Source organism: Pipistrellus hanaki, assembly GCF_964339955.1.
Source record: "Pipistrellus hanaki genome assembly, chromosome: 9".
In the NCBI taxonomy this organism is placed as follows: domain Eukaryota; kingdom Metazoa; phylum Chordata; class Mammalia; order Chiroptera; family Vespertilionidae; genus Pipistrellus; species Pipistrellus hanaki.
The window spans coordinates 13,066,155-13,088,314 of record NC_140511.1 but is presented as its reverse complement, the minus strand read 5'-3'; the positions used below and the strand labels follow the sequence as shown (position 1 = coordinate 13,088,314).

General features: G+C 41.8%; 2 protein-coding genes across 6 annotated transcripts in view; both read right to left on the bottom strand.

Moving 5' to 3' along the window:
- Positions 1 to 638: 638 nt before the first annotated feature.
- On the bottom strand, positions 639 to 7,993 carry PTS (6-pyruvoyltetrahydropterin synthase). Of its 3 annotated transcripts, XM_084893926.1 has the most exons (6): positions 7,834 to 7,991; positions 5,961 to 6,040; positions 4,677 to 4,699; positions 4,258 to 4,314; positions 1,686 to 1,756; positions 639 to 1,039 (listed from the first exon to the last, which is right to left on the bottom strand). In XM_084893926.1, exons 1-6 carry the CDS (start codon positions 7,914 to 7,916, stop codon positions 916 to 918), a joined length of 438 nt encoding a protein of 145 aa, XP_084750052.1. In that variant the 5' UTR covers positions 7,917 to 7,991; the 3' UTR covers positions 639 to 915. The 3 variants fall into 3 exon arrangements, with proteins under 3 accessions (XP_084750052.1, XP_084750053.1, XP_084750054.1); XM_084893927.1 differs by lacking the exon at positions 4,677 to 4,699 and having other exon boundaries at positions 7,834 to 7,993; XM_084893928.1 differs by lacking the exons at positions 4,677 to 4,699; positions 5,961 to 6,040 and having other exon boundaries at positions 7,834 to 7,967.
- A 2,785-nt stretch (positions 7,994 to 10,778) lies between these two features.
- The window catches only part of LOC311627404 (succinate dehydrogenase [ubiquinone] cytochrome b small subunit, mitochondrial), a 115,279-nt gene continuing 103,897 nt past the window's right edge, over positions 10,779 to 22,160 (bottom strand). For all 3 annotated transcript variants that reach the window (XM_084893878.1, XM_084893879.1, XM_084893880.1), the window contains 4 exons: positions 14,670 to 14,807; positions 13,917 to 14,099; positions 13,031 to 13,141; positions 10,779 to 11,952 (listed from right to left, as the gene is read on the bottom strand). In XM_084893878.1, the coding sequence (XP_084750004.1) occupies positions 11,839 to 11,952; positions 13,031 to 13,141; positions 13,917 to 14,099; positions 14,670 to 14,807 (546 nt within the window). In that variant the 3' untranslated portion in view covers positions 10,779 to 11,838. The remainder of the gene's footprint in view (positions 11,953 to 13,030; positions 13,142 to 13,916; positions 14,100 to 14,669; positions 14,808 to 22,160) is intronic.

Below are 22,160 nucleotides of genomic sequence, written 5' to 3'. Positions count from 1 at the left end.
CTGGGAAGCCCTTTACCATATATACTCAAACAAAAGAGGCCTCAGGCCAATTAGTCACACCCGTGCTACATTAACATAAGCAAGTCGCATGAGGATGTACTTTCACAGTACACACAGCGCTACTGCTGAGTCATTGCCCTGGCACATGTGTAGGGCAAAGGGGCCTTTAAGATAGCAACACTGCCATGTCAGGGCCTGCACGTGTGTATATGCCGAGTGGGCCTTTAACCTCCAGTGTACTCTGGTCAGAGCTCCACACAATCCCATATCAATCTTTTTCCTTATCTAAATGAATATATACTCATTTGGTATTTAAAATTATGGAGATATAACTCTGAGAGCAGACAGGAGCAGCTTTAGGAAGCCTCTGGTCCAGCATCCCTAAGGCTCTGAGATAGAAGTGGCACAAATGAACAGTAACAGCACTGGGACTGGAATTGAAGCCTCAAAACTTTCATGTTTTTCAATTCTAAAAATATTGACCAAGTATTCATCATGGCTAAGGCACTATAAGTTTCAAGTTTCCATCAATATGCCATTGATTTAATCAACAAAAATCACTAGGTACTCTGCTTAGAATAAAGACTTTGCCCACAAGGAATCCAGGGTGGTGAAAATCAAAAGCATAAAGCAACAACTGCAGTGAAGTGATTTTTAATCTATACAAAACAGGCACTCCTAATGATACTCATGATACATTACAAATTTGGTTTTAAATAAAATAGATTTGAATTTAATACAAGTCTTACAATGATTACAATGAATCAGGCATTCCAGAACAATGTGGAGGTGCAGTAACTATGTGATGGTGTCTTAATAGTCCAAGGGGATAAAGATATTTTTCAAATGTGGACAGAAATTGAACATTTCTATACTATAGATTTCTATAGAATCTATAGTATTGACTCCTAAGGCCTATTCTCCTTTATAGACTACAATATTATTATCAGTTTCATATACTTTTACTTTATAAAGAATCCCCACAGGAAGAAATTTCTGGAGGTTATCCCAGATATACACAGCTACATTTTCTGTTGTGCTGTAGAGAAAAGGAGAGAAGATCAAAAGACAAATAAATTAAATTTAATGTTTAATATTTATGGAGAACAGAAATTCTATTTTTAAAAGGTGTCATTAAACAAAAACTCTATTCCTGCAAGACTTCCGGTGCGCTTCCCTCCTGCCACCCCCACCTCTGCCGTTCCCCGCATACCCCACCACACCCGCGTGCGGCTGCGTAGCGTGCTGCCACCACCACTGCGCGCCTTGTCCCGCACACTGGACCCACTGCACCCGCCCACTGCCCCTGCCTCTGTGGCCACGCCCGCTGCTGCTGCCTCTTGGGCCCGCACAGGCTGCTGTTGTGCACCCCACCCTGCCCACCCAACCCACCACACCCACCGCCCCTGTTGCCTCCCGCAGCCACCACCTCTGTGCATGCCACTCTGCACACATTGCCCTGCCCTGCCCCGCCCCGCACATGCTGCCAGTGCTTTCCCTCCAGCAGCCAGAGCCGCCTTGCTTTCCCTCCCTCCGCATATGCAAATTAACTGCCATCTTTGTTGGATCAATTTGCATACTCACTCTGATTAGCTATTGGGTGTGGCTGGTGGGCGTGGCCTGCATAGCAGAGTGATGGCTAATTTACATATTACTCTATTATTAGGTTATATAGTCACACTCACCTTACAACATCTGCAAAGTATGGTACATCTAAATCCAGATTCTTATGATCAAGGGGTTTCATGATTGCCTCCTACAGACAAAACAGAGGAAAAACATCAATTCCATTTATGACTCAGATTCCAAAGTGTTCTACCTTTGCCTCTAAAAGTTATCATTTAGCCACTAACTCAATACTTTTACTGTGTACTTTATCTGTGTCTTATGAAGCAATTTCAGAATTTTTAAAATTGTGAAATAACATTAGCCCTCATAATGACTATTTGTCCTTCTTACTGAATGCAAAGAGGTTAAGAAACCAATAAGTAGAGTATTCACTGGAGTTTTCTCATAACAGCCACTGTGATTCAGAATTCAGTTTAACACTCTTGCATGCTGTCCAAAAAGTTACCAAAAATACTACTCCATAAGAGTCTCACCTTCAAGACAATGCCACAATGTCACTAGGAGAGATTCAGTGAGTACTACATTTTATAAGGCAGACTAAAACTGATATTACATTAATAGTACCACATTTCTGCTATAAGGAATAATTTAAAAATTATCTTAAAACCTTAGAAGAAAAAATATGACATAACTGCATTTCTTCCTAATGCTTATATATTAACATGTTTTCCTTTATCAATATCAAGAATTGTAATTGCTTTATTCTAAGTTTTTAGCTATATTGTATAAAAGCTAAGCATTTTCTAATTTTTTACTTTTAATTAGCTATATTGTTCAAAATCAAAGTAATCTAATTCTCCATGTGGTATGGTCTAACAAGTGTACATTAATAATAAAAATAGCCAGGGCCGGTTTGGCTCAATGGATAGAGCGTCGGATTGGGGACTGAAGGGTCCTGGGTTCGATTCCGGTCAAGGGCATGTACCTTGGTTGCGGGCATATCCCCAGTAGGGGGTGTGCAAGAGGCAGCTGATCGATGACTCTCTCTCATGGATGTTTCTATCTCTCTCCCTTCCTCTCTGTACAAAATCAATAAAATATATTTTTTTAATTAAAAAATAATAAAAATAGCAATCATTTTTTTTAGAAAAATCATAATCACAAAAATAGTAAATCCTAAACCAAACTACCTTTAAAATAGATTAAGTGATACCCACATAGATATCATGAAAAGAAATATCTTTGTTTTATCTTTAATTCCAGTTCAAGTCTCAACTTTTCCACTGCAGCCTCTTCAACAGGACTCTGACTTTGCACTATATGCCATGATGAGCCACTTTTACTGACGGGAGTGTATGATGTCCTTCAAGGTGGTAAACAAAGATGTATTTAATCATAATGCTTACTTAGGGCATCTCATATTTCTCATACTGCTGTCTTAAATGTCACCCTATGTAAGAATTCTGTCTCTATAGCTTTCCAAAAGCACTTTAAGCACAGCGCTGCTGTTCATTCACTAACTCCCTTATTCATTTATTCAACCAATTTGCTGAAAACCTTTTTTCACTTACACTTTACATTCAATATTATTTTGTATTATTTTCAGATGTACAGCATAATGGCTAAATAACCATATATTTTATAAAGTGTTCCCCTGATATTTCCAATACCTACCTGGTACCATACATAGTTATTACAATATTATTGAATATATTTTCTATGCTGTACTATACATCTCCATGACAATTTTGTAACTACCAATCTGTACTTCTCAATCCCTTCATCTTTTTTACCCTGTGAGAACTTATTGTCTACCAACTAGAAAAAAAAAATTAACATGAGCATCCTGTGGGAAAGTACTCTGTCCCATTCATCTTTGCATTCCTATTACTTAGCCCAAACACTGATGCAAAGTAGGCAAACTTGAATATATGGATGATAATGAATGTGCAAGAAATAATGTTTATAAATAACATTTTTATGAAACAAATGGAAGGAGCAAACCTGAAGCAAAGAACTCAATAAACAGGTGAAATGATGACATAATAAAAGCCTAGCTGGATACAAGCAAATCTACTCTCAACTTTGTAAAGGACTAATTACAGTATATGACCTGGAGTTAACTGTTTAGCATCTCTCAAACAATCTGTGACATGAAGAAATTACTTAGATATTATCTACAGTCTCTTACAATGCAAAAATTCTAAAGTGATACAATCAGTAAGTCCTTTATTGAACACATTCTTTTGTGTTACCCTTATGACGAACTGCCCCAGTGCTTTATAATCAGGCTAGAATGACTAAAACGGGGTAGTGTTAAAATCTATTATCAAAGATTTACTTTATAAAAAATTCAGAGGGGAAAAAAAGAAAACTTCAAGAAGAAATCTGTATTTTGAAACAAGAGTAGAAATTGTTAAATGTAGGAAACTGTTAAAGGCAGCCAGGAATATAAGATGAGCATGCTGCATTTATCTCCATCACTGTAATACAATAGTGACAATTTCCATTTAGTCACCCAAACACCATTAGAAGAACATGAAAGTAGTTCCTCCAACTACTCCCCTATTCCCACACCCAATTCCACTCACCCCATCATGGAACTCATAGTTACTTGGTTGGGAAAGCCAGTAGCTGATGGGAATTACTTAAGGGATGGCACATAATAAGCACCAAACATGCCATTACCTCCATATACCCTTTGAGGTCAGTCAAATTCATAACCATGCCTGTAACAGGATCGATCTGAAGAATAAATAGAGGAGAACATTACTATAACATCCTCTTCATATTTAAACCTCTGGTAAATTATTAAAGCCTGTACAACGTGCAGAAATTGTGTCCACATTTGCCTTCACCCCCAACACAATCATCAGTCTCAGCACGGGAACACCAAGTGCTCCAAATATCCTTTCATTGTATTACTCTTCTACCTGCCCACATACAGCACATTAAAGATGACACTTAGAGAGAGGAAAGGCCTGGAATGGCAGCAGCTCACCAGACACAACAGACAATACTGAAGCAATAATGACTTGAACAGAATTTGTCAGCACTGAATTTATACATTGGCAGAAAGAGGACACACCGACACATTCAGCACATACCTCTCCATGTACTGTCACCACAACTATGGGAAAGAAAACAAAAGACCAAAAGACTAACATGACTTTCAACAGATTAACATCCAAGCACAAGTTAGCAACATATATTTTTAGATCTCTGCCCCATAAAGCTGTATTTATATTGCCCCCAAAAAATCTGTCCTCTTAGTTAAGATTGTTTTATCAACCAAAGCAAGAGTCAACCAAGTCAGAAGAGCTTAGTATGAGCTTTAGCTAAGCAGAAGAGCTAATCCAAAGCCAAGAAGGGGATAAATTCTGCTTATGATGTTGATGGCACTAGTTAGAAATCTCCACGAGAAAGGATCAAGATGCTGCCCCATCGCTGCCTGTAAAGTAGGAAATATACAGGAAGAAGTCCAGCTGCAGACTCTGTCAGTACCTTTTGGGCACTACCTTTCTAAGCAAGCAAAACTACTACTGTAACTAAAACTCTTTTTGGGGAGGCAGGGGAATAAAACTCTTATCCCTTTACTCAGACGAATGTATACAGTCATACTTTGTAAATTAACAAGTGTTTGTACGAAGCATTTGAAAAATCATGGTAATAAGAATACTTTACAAATTAAGAACTTCCATATTTTTTCAGCTCCATACAAACACCATGGGATATTATATGAAAAATAACAAACTAAGAATGAAAGGTATCATAGATCAAGTAAGAGGCAATAACTAAACTAGAAATCCTGATCTTCTGATACCTTTCCTGGTCTTAATCCACCATACCATATACAGTGATACTCAACGGCTTACATACCTGTTTTTTTTTTTGAGACATTACTATATTTCAAACAATCAACTCTCTAATTCTGGTATAAATTACTTTCTTTCTTCGACACTGCTGGCAAAATTTTCAACTCAACCTACTTCCCTCCATACAGCATATTCCCAACCAACACCCCCCTTTTGTCAATCATTACTTATTCAAAGAATACAATCTAATTTTAACATTAGCCTCAGCAACACCTAATTAGAATGAAACGTGCCCAAAAAAATCTCAATATGTACACTAAAGCCAAAAAAAAAATTATTTAAACCATTAATTATTTTGGACTATCTATCAAAGCAGTCAATTAATTGCAAGATAAAAGCTAAAACACATCCCACCAAGGCAACAGCTCTTTTCATTCTGAACTTCCACTTAACCTCTCATTCAAGGCTCAAAGCATTACTGCTCTGCCCATACGTTTTTCTACTCATTAAGAATGTATTTGCTAAAATTCTCCCACTCTTACTGAAAGGGCTAAATTTCATCAGTTTTCCTCTCACCTTTGTAATTGTGCCCATGACCATTTGGGTTGTTGCATTTTCCAAACAGTTTCAAATTTTCTCCATTACTCAGAGATTTGCTAACCAGGGGGGGGAAAAAAGGTCAATATAAGTTTCACAATTTATTAATACTTTAGCTCATCAAATGGAGAATCATAAATCACCTGGGTTTCATTATTCAGCTTTATGTCAGGAACCACTGTATGCCCCCCAATTAGACTACTACACCATACAAATTAGCATAAGCACTTTCAACCCCCTTGTTCCATAGCAAGATTCCAAAACCTGATCTGCTCAAGGCCCTTCCATTTCTCAACTCAACATTACTGAGTACCTACTATTATACATATTAGGCACAGCTGAATGATAAAAGATGCTTGTCGTCAAGTGGTTTAAATTCTCATTGCTACCGAAACTGGTTTGGCTCAATGGATAGAGCGTCGGCTTGGGGACTGAAGGGACCCGGGTTCGATTCCAGTCAAGGGCATGTACCTTGGTTGCGGGCATATCCCCAGTAGGGGGTGTGCAAGAGGCAGCTGATCGATGACACTCTCTCATCGAGGTTTCTAACTCTCTATCTCTCTCCCTTCCTCTCTGTACAAAATCAATAAAATATTTTTTTTTAAATTCTCATTGCTCCTGAGAAATAATTACATGACCTATTAGTCTCTTCTTTAACAATCTTGCTTTATCATCCCTCCACTGATAACTTCCCCAGTCCATTGAGGGGCATTCAAATCAGGTGACACTTTACAATTACATACTCAACTGTTGTTCCAGGCAGAGAGCACCTTGCTTAATGGATTTTTATGTCTCTACCTGTCCAATCTTTGCATCAATAATGAGTCCCTTACTACCCTCATATGTTCAAGCTTTCTATTATAGAACCCCTTTTCTGGTTGAGACCCACTTTATTATTTTCCCCCATCTTCTCCTGCTCCTGCATTTCTTACATTTAAAATGTTACAGTTCAAAGCTTTTGCACAAAATGATCTCACTGTACCTTCCACAGTATTGACCAGATTGCACACTCCACCCAGAAGGCAGGCGGGTGCTCACTGCTCACCGCTACATCCGTTATCTGGCACAAGGCCTGACAAGCCCCAAGAAATACCTCTCCAGTGAATGATGGATGGACCTTGCTAGGTAGAAACTATTATCCTTATTTTATGGATGGGGGAGTGGGTGCTCAGAGTGGAGCTTGCTATTGAGGGGCAAATCTCTCCTCAAAATCAACTTTAGCCCCGCAGGCCTGGCTCAGTCTTAAGCATCAACCTATGGGCCAGATCCTAGTTCCATGCCTGGTGGGGCACATGCTGGGGTTGTGGGCTGGATCCCCAGTAGGAAGCCTGCAGGAGGCAGCCCACTGATGATTCTCTTTCGTCATTGATGTTTCTATCTCTCTCCCTTCCTCTCCAAAATCAACAAAAATATATTTTTTAAAATGAACCAATTCTAGTGCCATCAAGTAGTGGGATGCAACTGTGCTGCTTGCTCTCGGAGCTGCCTTGGGGAAGTGAACATTGGCTCCATTCTCTCTTAAGTGACAAGAGGACAACACTTGTGCTGTACTTTTATTAGTTCGGAAGCTAACACTTATGAGTGCTTACGAAGCGCCGGGCTCTGTGTGATCTGGGCGAGGTTCGCCACACTGACCGTTACCGCCCCGCTGAGACCACGAGGTCACGGAGCCAGCGCCTTCTCCCTCGCCGGCGGCTGGACTGCCCACCGGTCACTCTGACAGTCCCTAACGGTGTCGCCAAAAGAGCCTGACGGGCCAGGGCCGAGCGGGCGCGCCGCCCTCACCTCGGAGCGCACACCCGCGGCCCCGCGCCGGGCCCGCCCCACCCCCCGCGCTGGGGGCACAACCCACCAGTGGAGCCGGTGGGTCGCGCTGAAGGAGACGAGACGGGACACTCGCGCCCAGCGGCGCCGGCCGGGAGCCGCACCGCTCATCGCCTGGCAGTTCCGCTCCTGCCACGTCCCGGGGTGACGGTGGCTGGGGTGGGCGGAGCCTCACGCCTGGGCTGCGCACTGCGCGCTGCTCCCGAAAGCCTTCTGCGCAGCTCCCGGAAGTCTCCGCGCAGCGCCCGGAAGTCTCTGCGCCACGCCCTGTGGCCGGGCTCCCTCTGCCGGCCTGGAGGCTGTGGCAGGCGCCCCTTGCTAATTGGATCTCGGGAAAGCCAGAATTCAGACAGCTGGGCACTTAGCAGTGGTCAAATGAATGGGTTTTAGTGTCGATTCTTATGTCTGCTCAGTCTGAGGCCATGCCACGCAGTCAGGGCCAGCCTGGGCACCCTTTGGGCCTCCGAGGGACTTCTCTGAGCCGCCACTCCTAGTCATGTCTAGGTCTAGGACCTAGAGAATCTAGGTGCCCTGGGTTACAATAGAAACTTCCAGTATCTGGTTTACCGCAGGGCCAGTCTCCTTATGGCAGTGGTTCTCAACCTTCCTAATGCCGCCACAGTTCCTCATGTTGTGGTGACCCTCAACCATAAAATTATTTTCGTTTCTACTTCATAACTGTAATTTTGCTACTGTTACGAATCGTAAATATCTGTGTTTTCCAATGGTCTTAGGCAACCCCTGTGAAAGGATCGCTCAACGTCCAAAGGGGTTGCCACCCACAGGTTGAGAACCGCTGCCTTGTGGTAAAGGAGGCAGGAACTCGAGGGCAAGTGCAGGACCACGCGGCTTTCAGAGAGTAGAATGCCTTTGTACTGTGAAACCGGGCATCAGTCTGTGCTGGCACCATGCGAGAACACACACCCATGAACACCCACACGAGTGATTCTATGACAAATGTTTCACCTCTTGTTTCCTCACAACTACTCGTAAGGAATACACAAACAACTTGCATGCCTAGTACCATGCCATGTCTTCCATTCATGCTTTCCTCAAATATTTATTGAATATCTACTGGGAGGCACTATTCCCAGCACTGGGAAAGACAGATAAAATCATGGATGTGGCTGATATATAAGTGGTGATTTCTCTTAAGTGTCTCAGGTCTCCAGTTATATATTGTTTGTTCTGCACTAAATTATTAATATGCTGTGTAACAACCATCCGACGAACCTTCTGGATAAGCTGGGCCTGCAAGGGCTGGCTGAGACAGCTGGGGCTATGAGGGCCGAGCCCCTTGCATCAGGCCTCTAGTTCAATATAAAGGTATTTACAAAATTCACCCTCAGTGATCCAGTTATTGTAGCCCCAAAATTAATGGGTTAAAGTCCTAACCCCCAGTACCTCACAATATAACTTTATTTGGAAAACCTTCCTCCTGTCAGAGTCTAGGGCACACCACAGGACACAGAATCAAGTCCCCACCCACATTCACCTCAAAATCGCATGGGGGCATGGCCTGAGAGTCCCCCAGCCTGGTGACAAGGCAGGAGACATGGCCAGAGGTCCCCTGTCAAGCCCCATCAGGGTAGAGGAGGGCATAGCCTCAGGTCCCTCCTGATTGCTTGTTAAGGCTCCTTATGGGAACTTGGCTTCAGCTGTGGGTGTAGCCATCTTTGTGACAGAGTGATGGTTAATTAGCATATTCCCTCTTTATTAGATAGGATGGTTACCTTTGCCTCTAAGCTCCCACATGTGACATATCTGTTCTACTTAGGTATCTTCTCGCCATTGTGTGCCTGCACTATTGTTCTGTATCTCACTAACACAAACCCAAAACTTAGAACTTTTACTTTATTGTCACAATGTAAACTCTCACATATGGCATCTGTATGTATGGAACTAAAGAGGTAGGGTCTGTGGTGTTTACAATAACTCTTTTTTAAAAAATATATTTTATTGATTTTTTACAGAGAGGAAGAGAGAGGAATAGAGAGTTAGAAACATTCATGAGAGAGAAACAGTTGCCTCTTGCACACCCCCTACTGGGGATGTGCCCACAACCAAGGTACATGCCCTTGACCGGAATCAAACCCGGGACCCTTCAGTCCACAGGCCAACGCTCTATCCACTGAGCCAAACCAGTTTTGGCTACAATAACTTTTAAAGAAAACTGAGCCCTGCCATGTGGCTCTGTTGGTTGGAGCATTATCCATATACTTAAAGGTTGTGGGTTCAATTCCTGGTCAGGGCACATACCTAGGTTGTGGGTTTGATCCCTAGTTGGGGCACATTCAGAAGGTGACCAATCAATGTTCTCCCATGCATTAATTGTCTTCTTTCTCTCTCTCTCTCTTTCTCTCTCTCTCCCCCCCCCCCTACCTTTTACCCCCACCCTCCTCTAAAATCAATAAGAATATCCTTGGGTGACGATTTTAAAAAAGAAAGAAAATTAAGAAGAAACCGACTGTTGGTTCAGGACTGTGCAGCGAGCCTAATCATGAATTCACAATTGCTCCTGAAAGACATGTTTGGGGGTCTTTTCCAGCGATGTTCACCAGGCAGAGGGAGCATGAAGGTTTAGCTGGCCCAGGACTGGAATTCGGAGGAGGGAAGGAGTGTGACTGAAGGAAAGGAACTTTGAAGATGTCAGAAAGAGTGTGGCTTCAGTGACAAACCTAGGCTGATTTGGGCTATTAGTAAAAAAACTGGTTAGGCTTAGAAATGTGGGGATTAAATGGTCTCTAGTACCACCTGTTGCCCAAATAAATGAAGAACTAATGACTTTTCATTAATCTCTGAAGAACAAGACACCTGGAGATTAGAAGAAATGCTTGACTTTAGCACCTCACACAGACACCAGAAAGGTGTTATTAGACAGGACATCCCCCTGAGCTAGTGGGAGAGAGAGGGTTGTCCCCAATCTCGAACCTTGTCTTCTCATATAAATGAGTTTATACAAGAGACCTTGACTGCATTGTGAAAAAAACAATTTATTAAAGCGGTGAACGCATGCACCTTTATTGAAAAAGCAAAGCAAAGCAAGCAAATCTATCTCATCAGGCTTGGAGCACAGAGGGGCTTGCCTGGTAATACAGAAACGAGAGTGTCTGGAGCAAGTTGGAGGAGTAATAGACCTCCTCCTGTCTGTAGGTTTCAGGAGATTCTTTGCGGAGTGTCTTGGTATAGGTTAAGTCTCGAGGTGTTCTTGCTGTGGTCTTCCCAGGATTCTGGCAACTTCATCTTGCTGAGGCCGGAGGCTGCTGGCTTTGCTTAGGGAGTAAAAGTGCCCTTTTCTCCTTTCCCTTTTCCCCTCCCTTTCTGCATTCTCTCAGCAGGGAGGTTCTAACTATCTGCTCTCAGAGTGTCCTGGGAAAGACACTGGTTTGTCACTTGCAGGCCAGTTGCAAATTACTCACAATGTTTGGCCTTGTCCTAATCTTCCTGTCTCAGTTTCCCCTTTTTCTCCTGCCCTGGAATCCTGTAACATTTCCAAACAGTACCAAGGCCAAACTAGGGGCAGGGTGGTCCAGCTGCAGTGGACTGCAGAGAAACAGCCAGTCTAAAAGAAGCCACCAGGGTGACATGGCTGGCTTCTCGTCCTCTTAATCACCTGGGGGCCAGTGGTAACAGGCAGGCCATGATGAAAAAACCCGGTGCTTTTCAGATCTATATTCATATTCTACTACTTACAATTATTCAGATTTCTTCTCTCCACTGTGAGAGCCTCTGTCACCTACCTACTTCTAGTTTTTCTTTCATGCATTCTTGTTACTGAGAGAGATATATATATATCAAGTAAACACAAATGTAAAACTCTCTTCAGAAAGTGGTATCAACACTTGCTCAGTGTTTTCAAGGAAGAGCCCTAAGAAAATATAAAAGCATAATTATCAATTGAAATCTTTTTTATATATATAATAATGTAAAAACCAGATGTCTGAGGTTTGGAGAGTAAGGTTCCCTTTTCAGTCTCTTTTTGTACAGAGCACATTCATCTTAAACCTGGTCCCCAGACCTCCCGGTTCTTCTCTTAGGTGGCTATGAAGGTGCCATGAAACCCGTAAGGCATTTGCACAGGCACCTCTGCTCGGCCCAGTTCTTCAAAGTTCTTGGCATCCAAGACTAGGAGAAAGTTGCTTTTATTCTAGAAAAGAAATAATGTTGAAAATTCTTTTTTTCTATTAAAAATAGATCTCTCTCCTCCACTAGGCTATACAATTCCTAAGAGGGAGATTATGTTACTCATCTTCACAGCTATCCTCAGTACCTAGCCGAGCGCCTTGCCTGCCCAGTCACTAAATGTTTGCTGAGTTGCTGAACGGGTCTGAAAAGGAAGCTCATACCTAGAGTGGAAAAGTTACACTGTTTACGTCAATCACCTTCATAGGATCCCTTTAAGGTTAGGGGTCTTTTTACCCAGTTCACAGAAATTCTTTCTTCCAAGTTAGAAATGCCTCCCTCCATTTTGTGTTACTTGAGAGCTGATCAAACGTATCACTGCAAGGGAGACCCAGATTTGCCTGGTATCTATCAATATATGGGAGTGGCAAGTACATGGTATTAGGACCAATGCCTCCTAAACCCTCAGCAGGCCTGACTCACTGATCAGAGCACATTCCTCACCAAACCCTTTGGAAGGGTTAGAGTTCTACCTCCCAGGCAGCCTCCATGAGTTCATCAGAGCTGGTATCCAAGGGGAACCTAGTTGCCACAACATTGCCCAGAGATGTTAGATATTATGGAGACACCAGGTCCCGGGTTCACCACATTAGACTTTCGGGTCACTCCATTGAATTTGGCAGCACAGATGGTACGAATATTAGACTAGAAGTCAGAAGACGGGGGTTAAATACTGGCTTTACTACTATGAGATCTGATACAAGTCCCTTTCAGCTTCCTTAAGTTACAAATTCCACATGTGTAAATGGTATCCCACAAAGTTGCTTGATGTGTAAATAAAATAATATGTATGAAAGTAGTTTGTAACTGCATTCCTATGCGGATATAAATTCCTACAGTTCTACAAATAGAAACCTAAACCAATAAAAAGTATGGGTTATCACAAAAGGGTATGTAAATGATAAGGAGGGGAAGAAAAGAGAAGGTGCCACACTGGAATAAAAGTAAACTATCAGCAGCTTCACTAAATAGATCCCTCATACAGACCTCAAAAGGCTCAGAGTTACTTTTCTTTCTGATTGGTGACAGGGACATACATTTACCTGGTTGGGGGTGATCACCACAGAAAGAATAACCCCACCATCTTCCTCACTGGACCCTGGGACTGGAACAAAAACAGGTTCTGACGGATAAAAGTCATCTTCTCTCCAAACCTGTAACTCCCCCAAAAAAGTATTTGATAGAAGGTTAGTTAAGAGCTGAAAGCTTTCAATAGCTTTTTTCCCCTCCAGGCATAAATTTGGCTGTCAATATAATATTCCAACAATAAAAAAGAAACACACCAGACTTACTGAATTGAATATAGTAGGAAAGAGAGAGAGAGGGAGCTTTTGCAGCTGCACTTTCTATCATCATCACACACAACTTGTGAAATTATAATTTCCCATCAACCTGAAATATAGTTATGCCAACAACTTAGCCCCATGATTTCTCTCAAAATAACATCAAGCTCAGAATTCTGGGCTTGTGGTTTATCTAGATTCCTTAGAGGGAACATAACCCTACTTAGGTGATTCCATGGTTCTCAAACTTAATACAAGTAAGTAGCTGAGCTGCTTAAACATTAGAGAATCTCAAAAGCTGCCTTAGCCGAAACCAGTTTGGCTCAGTGGATAGAGCGTTGGCCTGCAGACTGGAAGGTCCTGGGTTCGATTCCAGTCAAGGGCATGTATCTTGGTTGGGGGCACAACCCCAGTGGGGGTGGTGCAAGAGGCAGCTGATCGATGATTCTCTCTTATCGATGTTCCAATTCTCTATTTCCTCTCTCTTCCTCTCGGTAAAAAATAAATTTTTTATATATATATATATATATATATATATATATATATATATATATATTTTTTTTAAGCTGCCTTAATCAAAACAGACTCATTCCAAGGGCAGAGCAGGTCCTTTCAGGGTTTGGAAAACAAGAGAGATTTTCATTACCTTCAGTGTCTTGTTCACCACGTCGACCTTGACCAGAGAATCCCCCACCAAATGCCGAAATCCACAGCCATAGAAGAAACGATACTTTTTGCCACAAAACTGGCCATAGTTGATCTGGGGAAACTCAATACCTCCTACTTGTTCTAAGTTCTCAGGGTGTAGATTTTCATAAGAGCACCAAATCTGAAAAGGTTCCAAAAGATTTGTAGTGATTGCCTAATCCTCACTTATTTTCATCAGTGTAAAAGTCTGTGAGGGGGTAATACTGTGAAAGAATTTCTGACAGGGCTTGGAAATGAAGGTTCTATGTAATTTTTTATATTGTTCTTCTTGCCATCATGGGTAAAATGCATAAAAGATTACCTGGTTTTGTGACTAAACTGATAGGAAGTACAAGTGGACTTTTTATTCTACTAAAGCTAAGACATTGATAGCTAGCCAATAATATGCCTGTGATAAGCACAAATTATCTAAAAGGCAGGGGTGGCCAGGACCAATCTGAAATATTTAAACATTATACAACCGTTTCTAGTTTTTCGTATATCTGTTTCAAAACACAAAAGAGATCGGTGAACACAGTGCTCACTCCCAAACTGAATTCCACGGTTCTTGTGCAAGCAATGTACCTGGACCTGACCCTGCTCAGCTGAATGTTGTGAAACTTAGTGTCCATCAAACACTGTGGGGAACGGCCAGTGAGTGAAAACAACACTAACAGTCAGTGTCTTCATCTGTTACCTGCTCAGAGCCTACCTTGCCATCAGCCTGTTTCACAGCACTGGCCGAGGAGTAAGACAGCGGGCTGAGGTTCTCTCCCTCAGGGGCGTTCAAACTGACATGTAAGGGCAAAACAAACCTTCGAGGGAAAGATGTGGCCACTGAATTATAGACCTGTTCAGGAGAGAGAAATAAACAGGTGAGGAAATTGTCGTCCATGCAACAGCAGCATGCCCCAAATTTTTAGATCCAGGCAACATTATTGGCATTCCTAAGTAATTGCATGCATGAGCATTTTTATTCATTTATTTATACAACGAACACCTGTTGAGTACCTACTACAGGTACCGTTTTAGACGCTGGGAATACAGCAGTGAACGAAACAAAACCTCTGGCCTCATGGAACTGATAGTCTAGTGGAGAAGGAGTGATAGTAAATAATATGTTGTTTCATTGGTGTCAAATAAACAATTGATTATATAGCCCAGGTTCTTACAGTGATAAATGCCATTAAGAAACAGGGTGGGGAACTAGCGAGTAACAAGGGCTGCTTCTTTCTTCAGGTTTGGTTAGGATAGACCTCTGGGTGAAAAAGGGTTAATTTAGCAGACCTAGGTTGCTCAAACCCTGCATACTCTCAAGAAAGGACTGTTTTTGTCTGGCACCTGGGAGCCAAGCTCTTCCTTGGACTGATCAGTCTGATAAAAGTACTCTGCATGCCTGAGGCATTGAGTCACACTGTACTCGTTTATCCAGATAATTTATGCTGAAACTAGAGGCCTGATGAACCAAGGTTCATGTAAGAATGGGCCTTCCTTCCTCTGACTGCTGGCACCACCTTTGCTCTGTCCTTTCCTCCTTCCCACACTGCCCAGAGGCCTGGAGCAGCTGGGGTGGTGTGGAACACCTGAGTCCTATCCTGTTTGGTTCCTGTGCATCCAAATTAACCTGCTATCTTTGTTGGGTTAATTTGCATGCTCACTCCTAATTAGCTGGTGGTGTCACAAAGGTATGGTCAATTTGCATCTTTCTCTTTTATTAGTGTAAATGTGATTTATAATGAGTCCCTGCTTTCTCTGTGGGGGTCTGGAGCTTCAGTAACTGAGATTACCCATGGAGGGGCTATATGTCTATGTGGAGATCCCCAATAAAGAACCCTGGACAACCAGATGCATGCCTCCAAGAATTCAGTTTCTTCCAGACTTCACCCCTGTACCTCTTTCTTTTGCTGATTTTTCTGGGACCTGTGAATCCTCCTAGTGAATTATCAAGGGGGACCCCCAACATAGCCTCTCTGCAGAGGTGATTTTTAAGTGAGAGACCCTAATAAAATAAGTGTATTTTTTCTGGCAATAGAATACTTTAAGTACATTTTCTCCCATAAAATATTGTAAGATGCAGAAGGAACTGCCATTTCTCCCATATACCTAGCCCATGTTATCTCTACCTCATGCAGAAATGTTTCTACTGGGTAAAGACTTAGTGTTATGTTTAAACTGCATACAGAGTTCCATTTTTTAAAATTACTCTTACATTCATTTAAATATTTTTTTTCTTTTTCAAATCCATAACTGAACAAAAAGAGACTCCCAATAATGGTAGATAAGGTCATGTGGAGAGACAGAAAAGCTGGACAAAATGTTTAAAACAGCTGCTTGAAGGCACTGTTGAGCTAAAAAGGCAGTAAAAAGAACTTCTTCACTGATACTGCCCCTAGGGCAATGGAAGCTAGAGAGAAAATAAACAAATGGGACTACATCAAAATTAAAAGCTTTTTTACAGCAAAAGAAACCATCAACAAAACAACAAGAAAGCCCACGGTGTGGGAGAACATATTTGCAAATGTTACCACTGATAAAGGTTTAATCTCCAACATCTACAGACAGCTTATACAACTAAATAAAAGGAAGATGAATGATCCAATTAAGAAATGGGCAATGGACCTAAATAGAATATTTTCAAAAGAAGACAGAAGGAAGGCCAAAAGGCACATGAAAACATGCTCAAAGTCACTAATTATCCGAGAGGTGCAAATCAAAACAACAATGCGGTACCATCTCACACCTGTCAGAATGGCCAACATCAACAAATCAACAAACGACAATTGTTGGCGAGGTTGTGGAGAAAAAGGAACCCTCGTGCACTGCTGGTGGGAATGCAGACTGATGCAACCACTGTGGAGAACAGTGTGGAGTTTCCTCAAAAAACTGAAAATGGAACTCCCATTTGACCCACTAATCCCACTCCTAGGAATATATCCCAAGAAACTATAAACACCAATCAGAAAGGATATATGCACCCCTATGTTCATAGCAGCACAATCTACAATAGCCAGAATTTGGAAACAGCCTAGGTGCCCGTCAGCAGATGATTGGATCAAAAAATCATGGTACATCTACACAATGGAATACTATGCTGCCATAAAAAAGAAGGAATTCTCATCATTTGCAGCAACCTGGATAGAACTAGAGAACATCATGCTGAGTGAAATAAGCCAGTCAATGAAAGAGAAACACTACATGACCTCACTCATTTATGGATAATAAAGAACATTATAAACTGATGAACCAAAAGATAGATATAGAGACAGTAAAGCAACAAGCAGACTGTCAAATTACAGTGGGGAGGGGAGGGAGAACTGGGGGAGATAATAGATCAACCGAAAAACTTGTATACATGCATATAAGTACAACCAATGGACATAAAACTCTGGGGAGGGAGGGTATGTATGGGAGGGAGGGAGGGGGGCAAAAAAAAAAAAGGCAGTGAAGAAAAATGGGGTGGAGATTTGGGAGGAGATAAACTAGATATTGGGAGTACTTTTTCCCTTTAGGGCATAAGATGCTTTTAGGAAAAGACAGCTAAAGGCTGAAAAAAAATCAAGAAATTTCTTTATTAAACTTTTTATTTTTATATGATTGCAGATTCACATGCAGTTGTGAGAATACAGAAAAACAACTGATTTTGAAATGGGCAAAGGACTGAAAGAAAAATCTTTCACCAAAGATAAACAAATGGACAATAAATACATGAAAAAATGCTCAACAAAATTGGTCACTAGGAAAATGCATATTAAAGCCACAATGAGATAACACTTTATACTCATTAGGATGGCTAATATAAAAATGTAAAGAAATAAAGATATAACAGTGTTGGTGAGAACATGAAGAAATTGGAACACTTGTGCATTGCTGGTGGGAATGTAAAATTGTGCAGCTGCTATGAAAATCATTTGGCAGTTCCTCAAAAAGTTAAACATAGAATTATCATATGACCCAGCAATTTTAGGTAAATACCAAAGGGAATTGAAAACAGGAGCTAAAATAAATACTTGTGTGCCAATGTTCCTTTTTTAAATGTATTTTTATTGATTTCAGAGAGGAAGGAAGAGGGAGAGAGAGAAACATCAGTGATGAAAGAGAATCATTGATCACCTGGCCCCTACTGGGGATTAAGCTCACAACCCAGACATGTGCCCTGACCTGAAATCAATCCATGACCTTCTGGTTCACAGGTCGATGCTCAACCACTGAACAACACCAGCCAGACTATTTTCTAATGTCCTTAACAGTATTATTCACAACAGTCAGAAAGTAAAAACTATTCAAATGTCCACCAACAGATAAATAAGATGTGGTATGTATATATATATTATCCAACCTTTAAAAGGAATGAGATTCTGATACATGTTACAACATGGATGACCTTGAAAAGATTATGCTAAATGGAATAAGCCAGACACAAAAGAACAATTCTTGTATGATTTCACTTATATGAGATAACTAAAATAGGTAGATTTATAGAAACAAAAGTAGAAAGGGAGAGGGAGAAATAGGGAGAAGTTATTTAAGGGATACACAATTTCTGTTTGTAATGATGAAAAAGTTTTAGAAATGGATAGTGGTGATGGTTGCACAACATTGTTAGCATACTTAATGCCACTGAATTGTACACCTAAAATAGTTAAAATAGTAAATATTATCCTATATGATAAAGAGGTAATATGCAAATTGACCACCATGCCCTTGCACAAGATGGCCTCCCCCATGTGGTCACAAGATGGCCACCACAAGATGGCCGGCAGAGGAGGGCAGTTGTGGGTGATCAAGCCAGCAGGGAAGGGCAGTTAGGGGCAACCAGGCCAGCAGGGGAAGGTAGTAGGGGGCAACCAGGCAAGCAGGAGAAGGCAGTTGGGGAGGACCAGGTCTGCAGGGGAGGGAAGTTGGGGGCAATCAGGCTGGCAGGGGAGCAGTTAGGCATCGATCAGGCTGGCAGGGGAATGTTTAGGGGGTGATCAGTCTGGCAGGCAGTTAGGGACAATCAGGAAGACAAGTGGTTGGAGCCAGTAGTCCCGGATTGTGAGAGGGATGTTTGACTTCCAGTTTAGGCCAGATCCCTGTGGACATTCCTCAAGAGGTCCAAGATTGGAGAGGGTGCAGGCTGGGCTGAGAACCCCCCCGCCACCACTGCACTAATTTCATGCACCAGGCCTCTAGTGTTATGTATATTTTATCACATGAAAAAAGAAATAATGCATCCTTCATCCCTTTTCACCAATTACAATGTCTTACATAACTACAGTACAATATCACAATTGGGAAATTCACATTGACATAATCCACTAACTTTATTCAGATTTCACTAGTTACCATGCACTGGCTCTTGCAGGGATTATATCATGCTTCAAATTAAGATTAAAACTATTTAGGCCCAGAGAGAACCATGATGGCAGCATAGGTAAATACCTGTACTTGCCACCTCTCACAACCACATCAAAATTACAACTAAAATACAGAACAACCATCATTCAGAACTGTGTGAAAGCTGGATGAATGGAAGGAAGTCTTACAACTAGAGAAGTAAAGAAGAAAGCACACTGAGACGGGTAGGAGGGACAGAGGTGACGAACAGGTTAGTCCAACATACACATGTGTCATTTTTTAATTGGGAGGTAGATAATCTCTATGGAGGCTGCCCATAAGGAACAAGAGGTCCCAGCTCCACCCCAAACCCCCAGACCAGGGTTCCAGAGATGGGAAGAGAAGTCTTCGTAATTACAGGCTGTGAAAACCAGTGGGAAATGTGGCTGAGGGACATGGAGGCTGCTGGAGACCCAGATGTTCCTTTTAAAGGGCCAATGAATGAATGTACTCAGACTCACTTACTCTGAGCTCCAACACCAGCTGACTCTGAGGGACCCAGACACATACAGGGAGAAAGTGGGCTACCTGGCATTGGGCAGGAACTTGGTGGCAGCTTTCTCCTAGGCAGGGATGCTAGTAAGGGTCATTGTTCCTGTGCTGGGACTTCCCTTGTCACAGGGCTGACTGACAGCCATATCTGAAATAGTTAAAATTGTAAATATTATCCTATATAATAAAGAGGTAATATTCAAATTGACCATCATGCCCTCACACAAGATGGCCTCCTCCATGTGGTCAGAAGACAGCCACCACAAGATGGCCAGCCCACACTGTTTATTCCATTCTGGGGATTCCCTGAGACCCCGTTCCATCCAATTTGCAGCACCACCCAAGCTGTTTGAGGTGGCTTTTCCATATAAATGGCCTGTCCTGGTTCAGGCTTCAGACTTTGCTAAATCTCTCAAACAAGCTGCAGCTGGTGTCAACATGCCCCAAACCTATCAGAAAAGGCCCAAGATCCTCACTAGCACTGGCCTGCCCTACTTCACAGTTGGCCTCACCTCCTGCATAGCAGCTCTCCCACAGTAATTGCAGCTGCTCCTCACGTAACTGGCCTGGAGGTCAACTCCTCCAAGAGATATCAATAGCAATCAACACTTAAATAAAAGACTGTGCACACAGCCCACACAGAGACACACCTAGATTTCCTATTTCAGGTGACTGGCAAGGCTTAGCCACTGGCCCCAACAGGACACCGACTACACAAGGCCACTCTACCAACTCCAGGAGACATAGTAGCTCTACCTAATACATAGAAACAAACACAGGAAAGCAGCCAAAATGGGAAGACAAAAAAACATGTCACAAATGAAAGAAATAGAAGAAAGCAAACTATAGGACACAGAGTTCAAAACTATGCTTATAAGGTTACTCAAGAATCTTGATGAGACTTTCAAGGTTCTTAGTGAGAAGGTCAAGACATGAAAAGGACCAGTCAGGAATTAAACATACACTAATTGAAATAATGAACAATTTACAGGGGTTCAACTGTAGACCTAAGAACTCTAAGGATCAAATCAATGATTTGGAATATGAGGAAGCAAAAAGCATCCAGTCAGAAGAGCAAAAAAGAAAAAAGATCCAATTTATTGTCCTAGGACAGTAGAAACTAAGGAGAAAAACAAATGGGACTACATAAAAATTAAAAGGCTTATGCATAGCAAAAGAAACCCATCAACTAAACAAGAGAGCCCACTGCATGGGAGAGCATATTTGCCAATGTTACATCCAATAAGTGTTTAATCTCCAAAATTTATAGGGAACTCATACAACTTAATAAAAATAAAATAAACAATCTAATCAAAAAATGGACATAAGAGCCCAGCCTGCGTGGCTCAGGGGTTGAGCATCAACCTATGAACCAGGAGGTTAAATTCCTAGTCAGGGCACATGCCTGAGTTGTGGGCTCAATCCCCCATGTGCAGAGAGCAGGAGGCACACGATCAACGCTTCTCTCTCATCATTCATGTTTCTATCTCTCTCCCCCTCTCTCTCTTCCTCTTTGAAATCAATAAAAATCTATTTAAAAATGGAGAAAATGTCAAATAGACACTTTTCAAAAGTGGACTTACAGAAGGCCAAGAGACATATGAAAAAATTCTCAAAGTCACCATCCGAAAAATGCAAGTCAAAACGACAATGTGGTAGCATCTCACACCAGTCAGAATGGCTGTCATCACAAATCAACAAATGACAAGTGCTAGCGAGGATGTGGAGAAAAAGGAACCCTCGTGCACTGCTGGTGGGAATGCACACTTTGGAAAACAGTATAGGGTTTCCCCAAAAAATTAAAATTGAACTCCCATTTGACCCAGTAATCCCACTTCTAGGAATTTTTCCCAAGAAATTAGACACACCAATCAGAAAGAATATGTGCACTCCTATGTTCATAGAAGCACAATTTACAATAAATCTTAATTATTGTAAACACCCTAAGTGTCCATCAGCAAATGAGATTAAAAAACGATAGTACATCTACACAATGGAAGACTATGCTGCTATAAAAAAGAAAGAACTCTTACCATTTACATCAACATGGATGGATCTGGAGGGCATTATGCTACAGCGAAATAAGCCAGTTGGAGAAAGGTAAGTATCACACGATCTCACTCATTTTTGGAATATACTGAACAACATAAATTGATGAACAAAAATAGATCCAGCCGAAACCGATTTGGCTCAGTGGATAGAGTTTCGGCCTGTGGACTGAAAGGTCCTAGGTTCGATTCTTGTCAAGGGCATGTACCTTGATTGTGGGCATATCCCCAGTAGGGGGTGTGCAGGAGACAGCTGATCGATGTTTCTAACTCTCTATCCCTCTCTC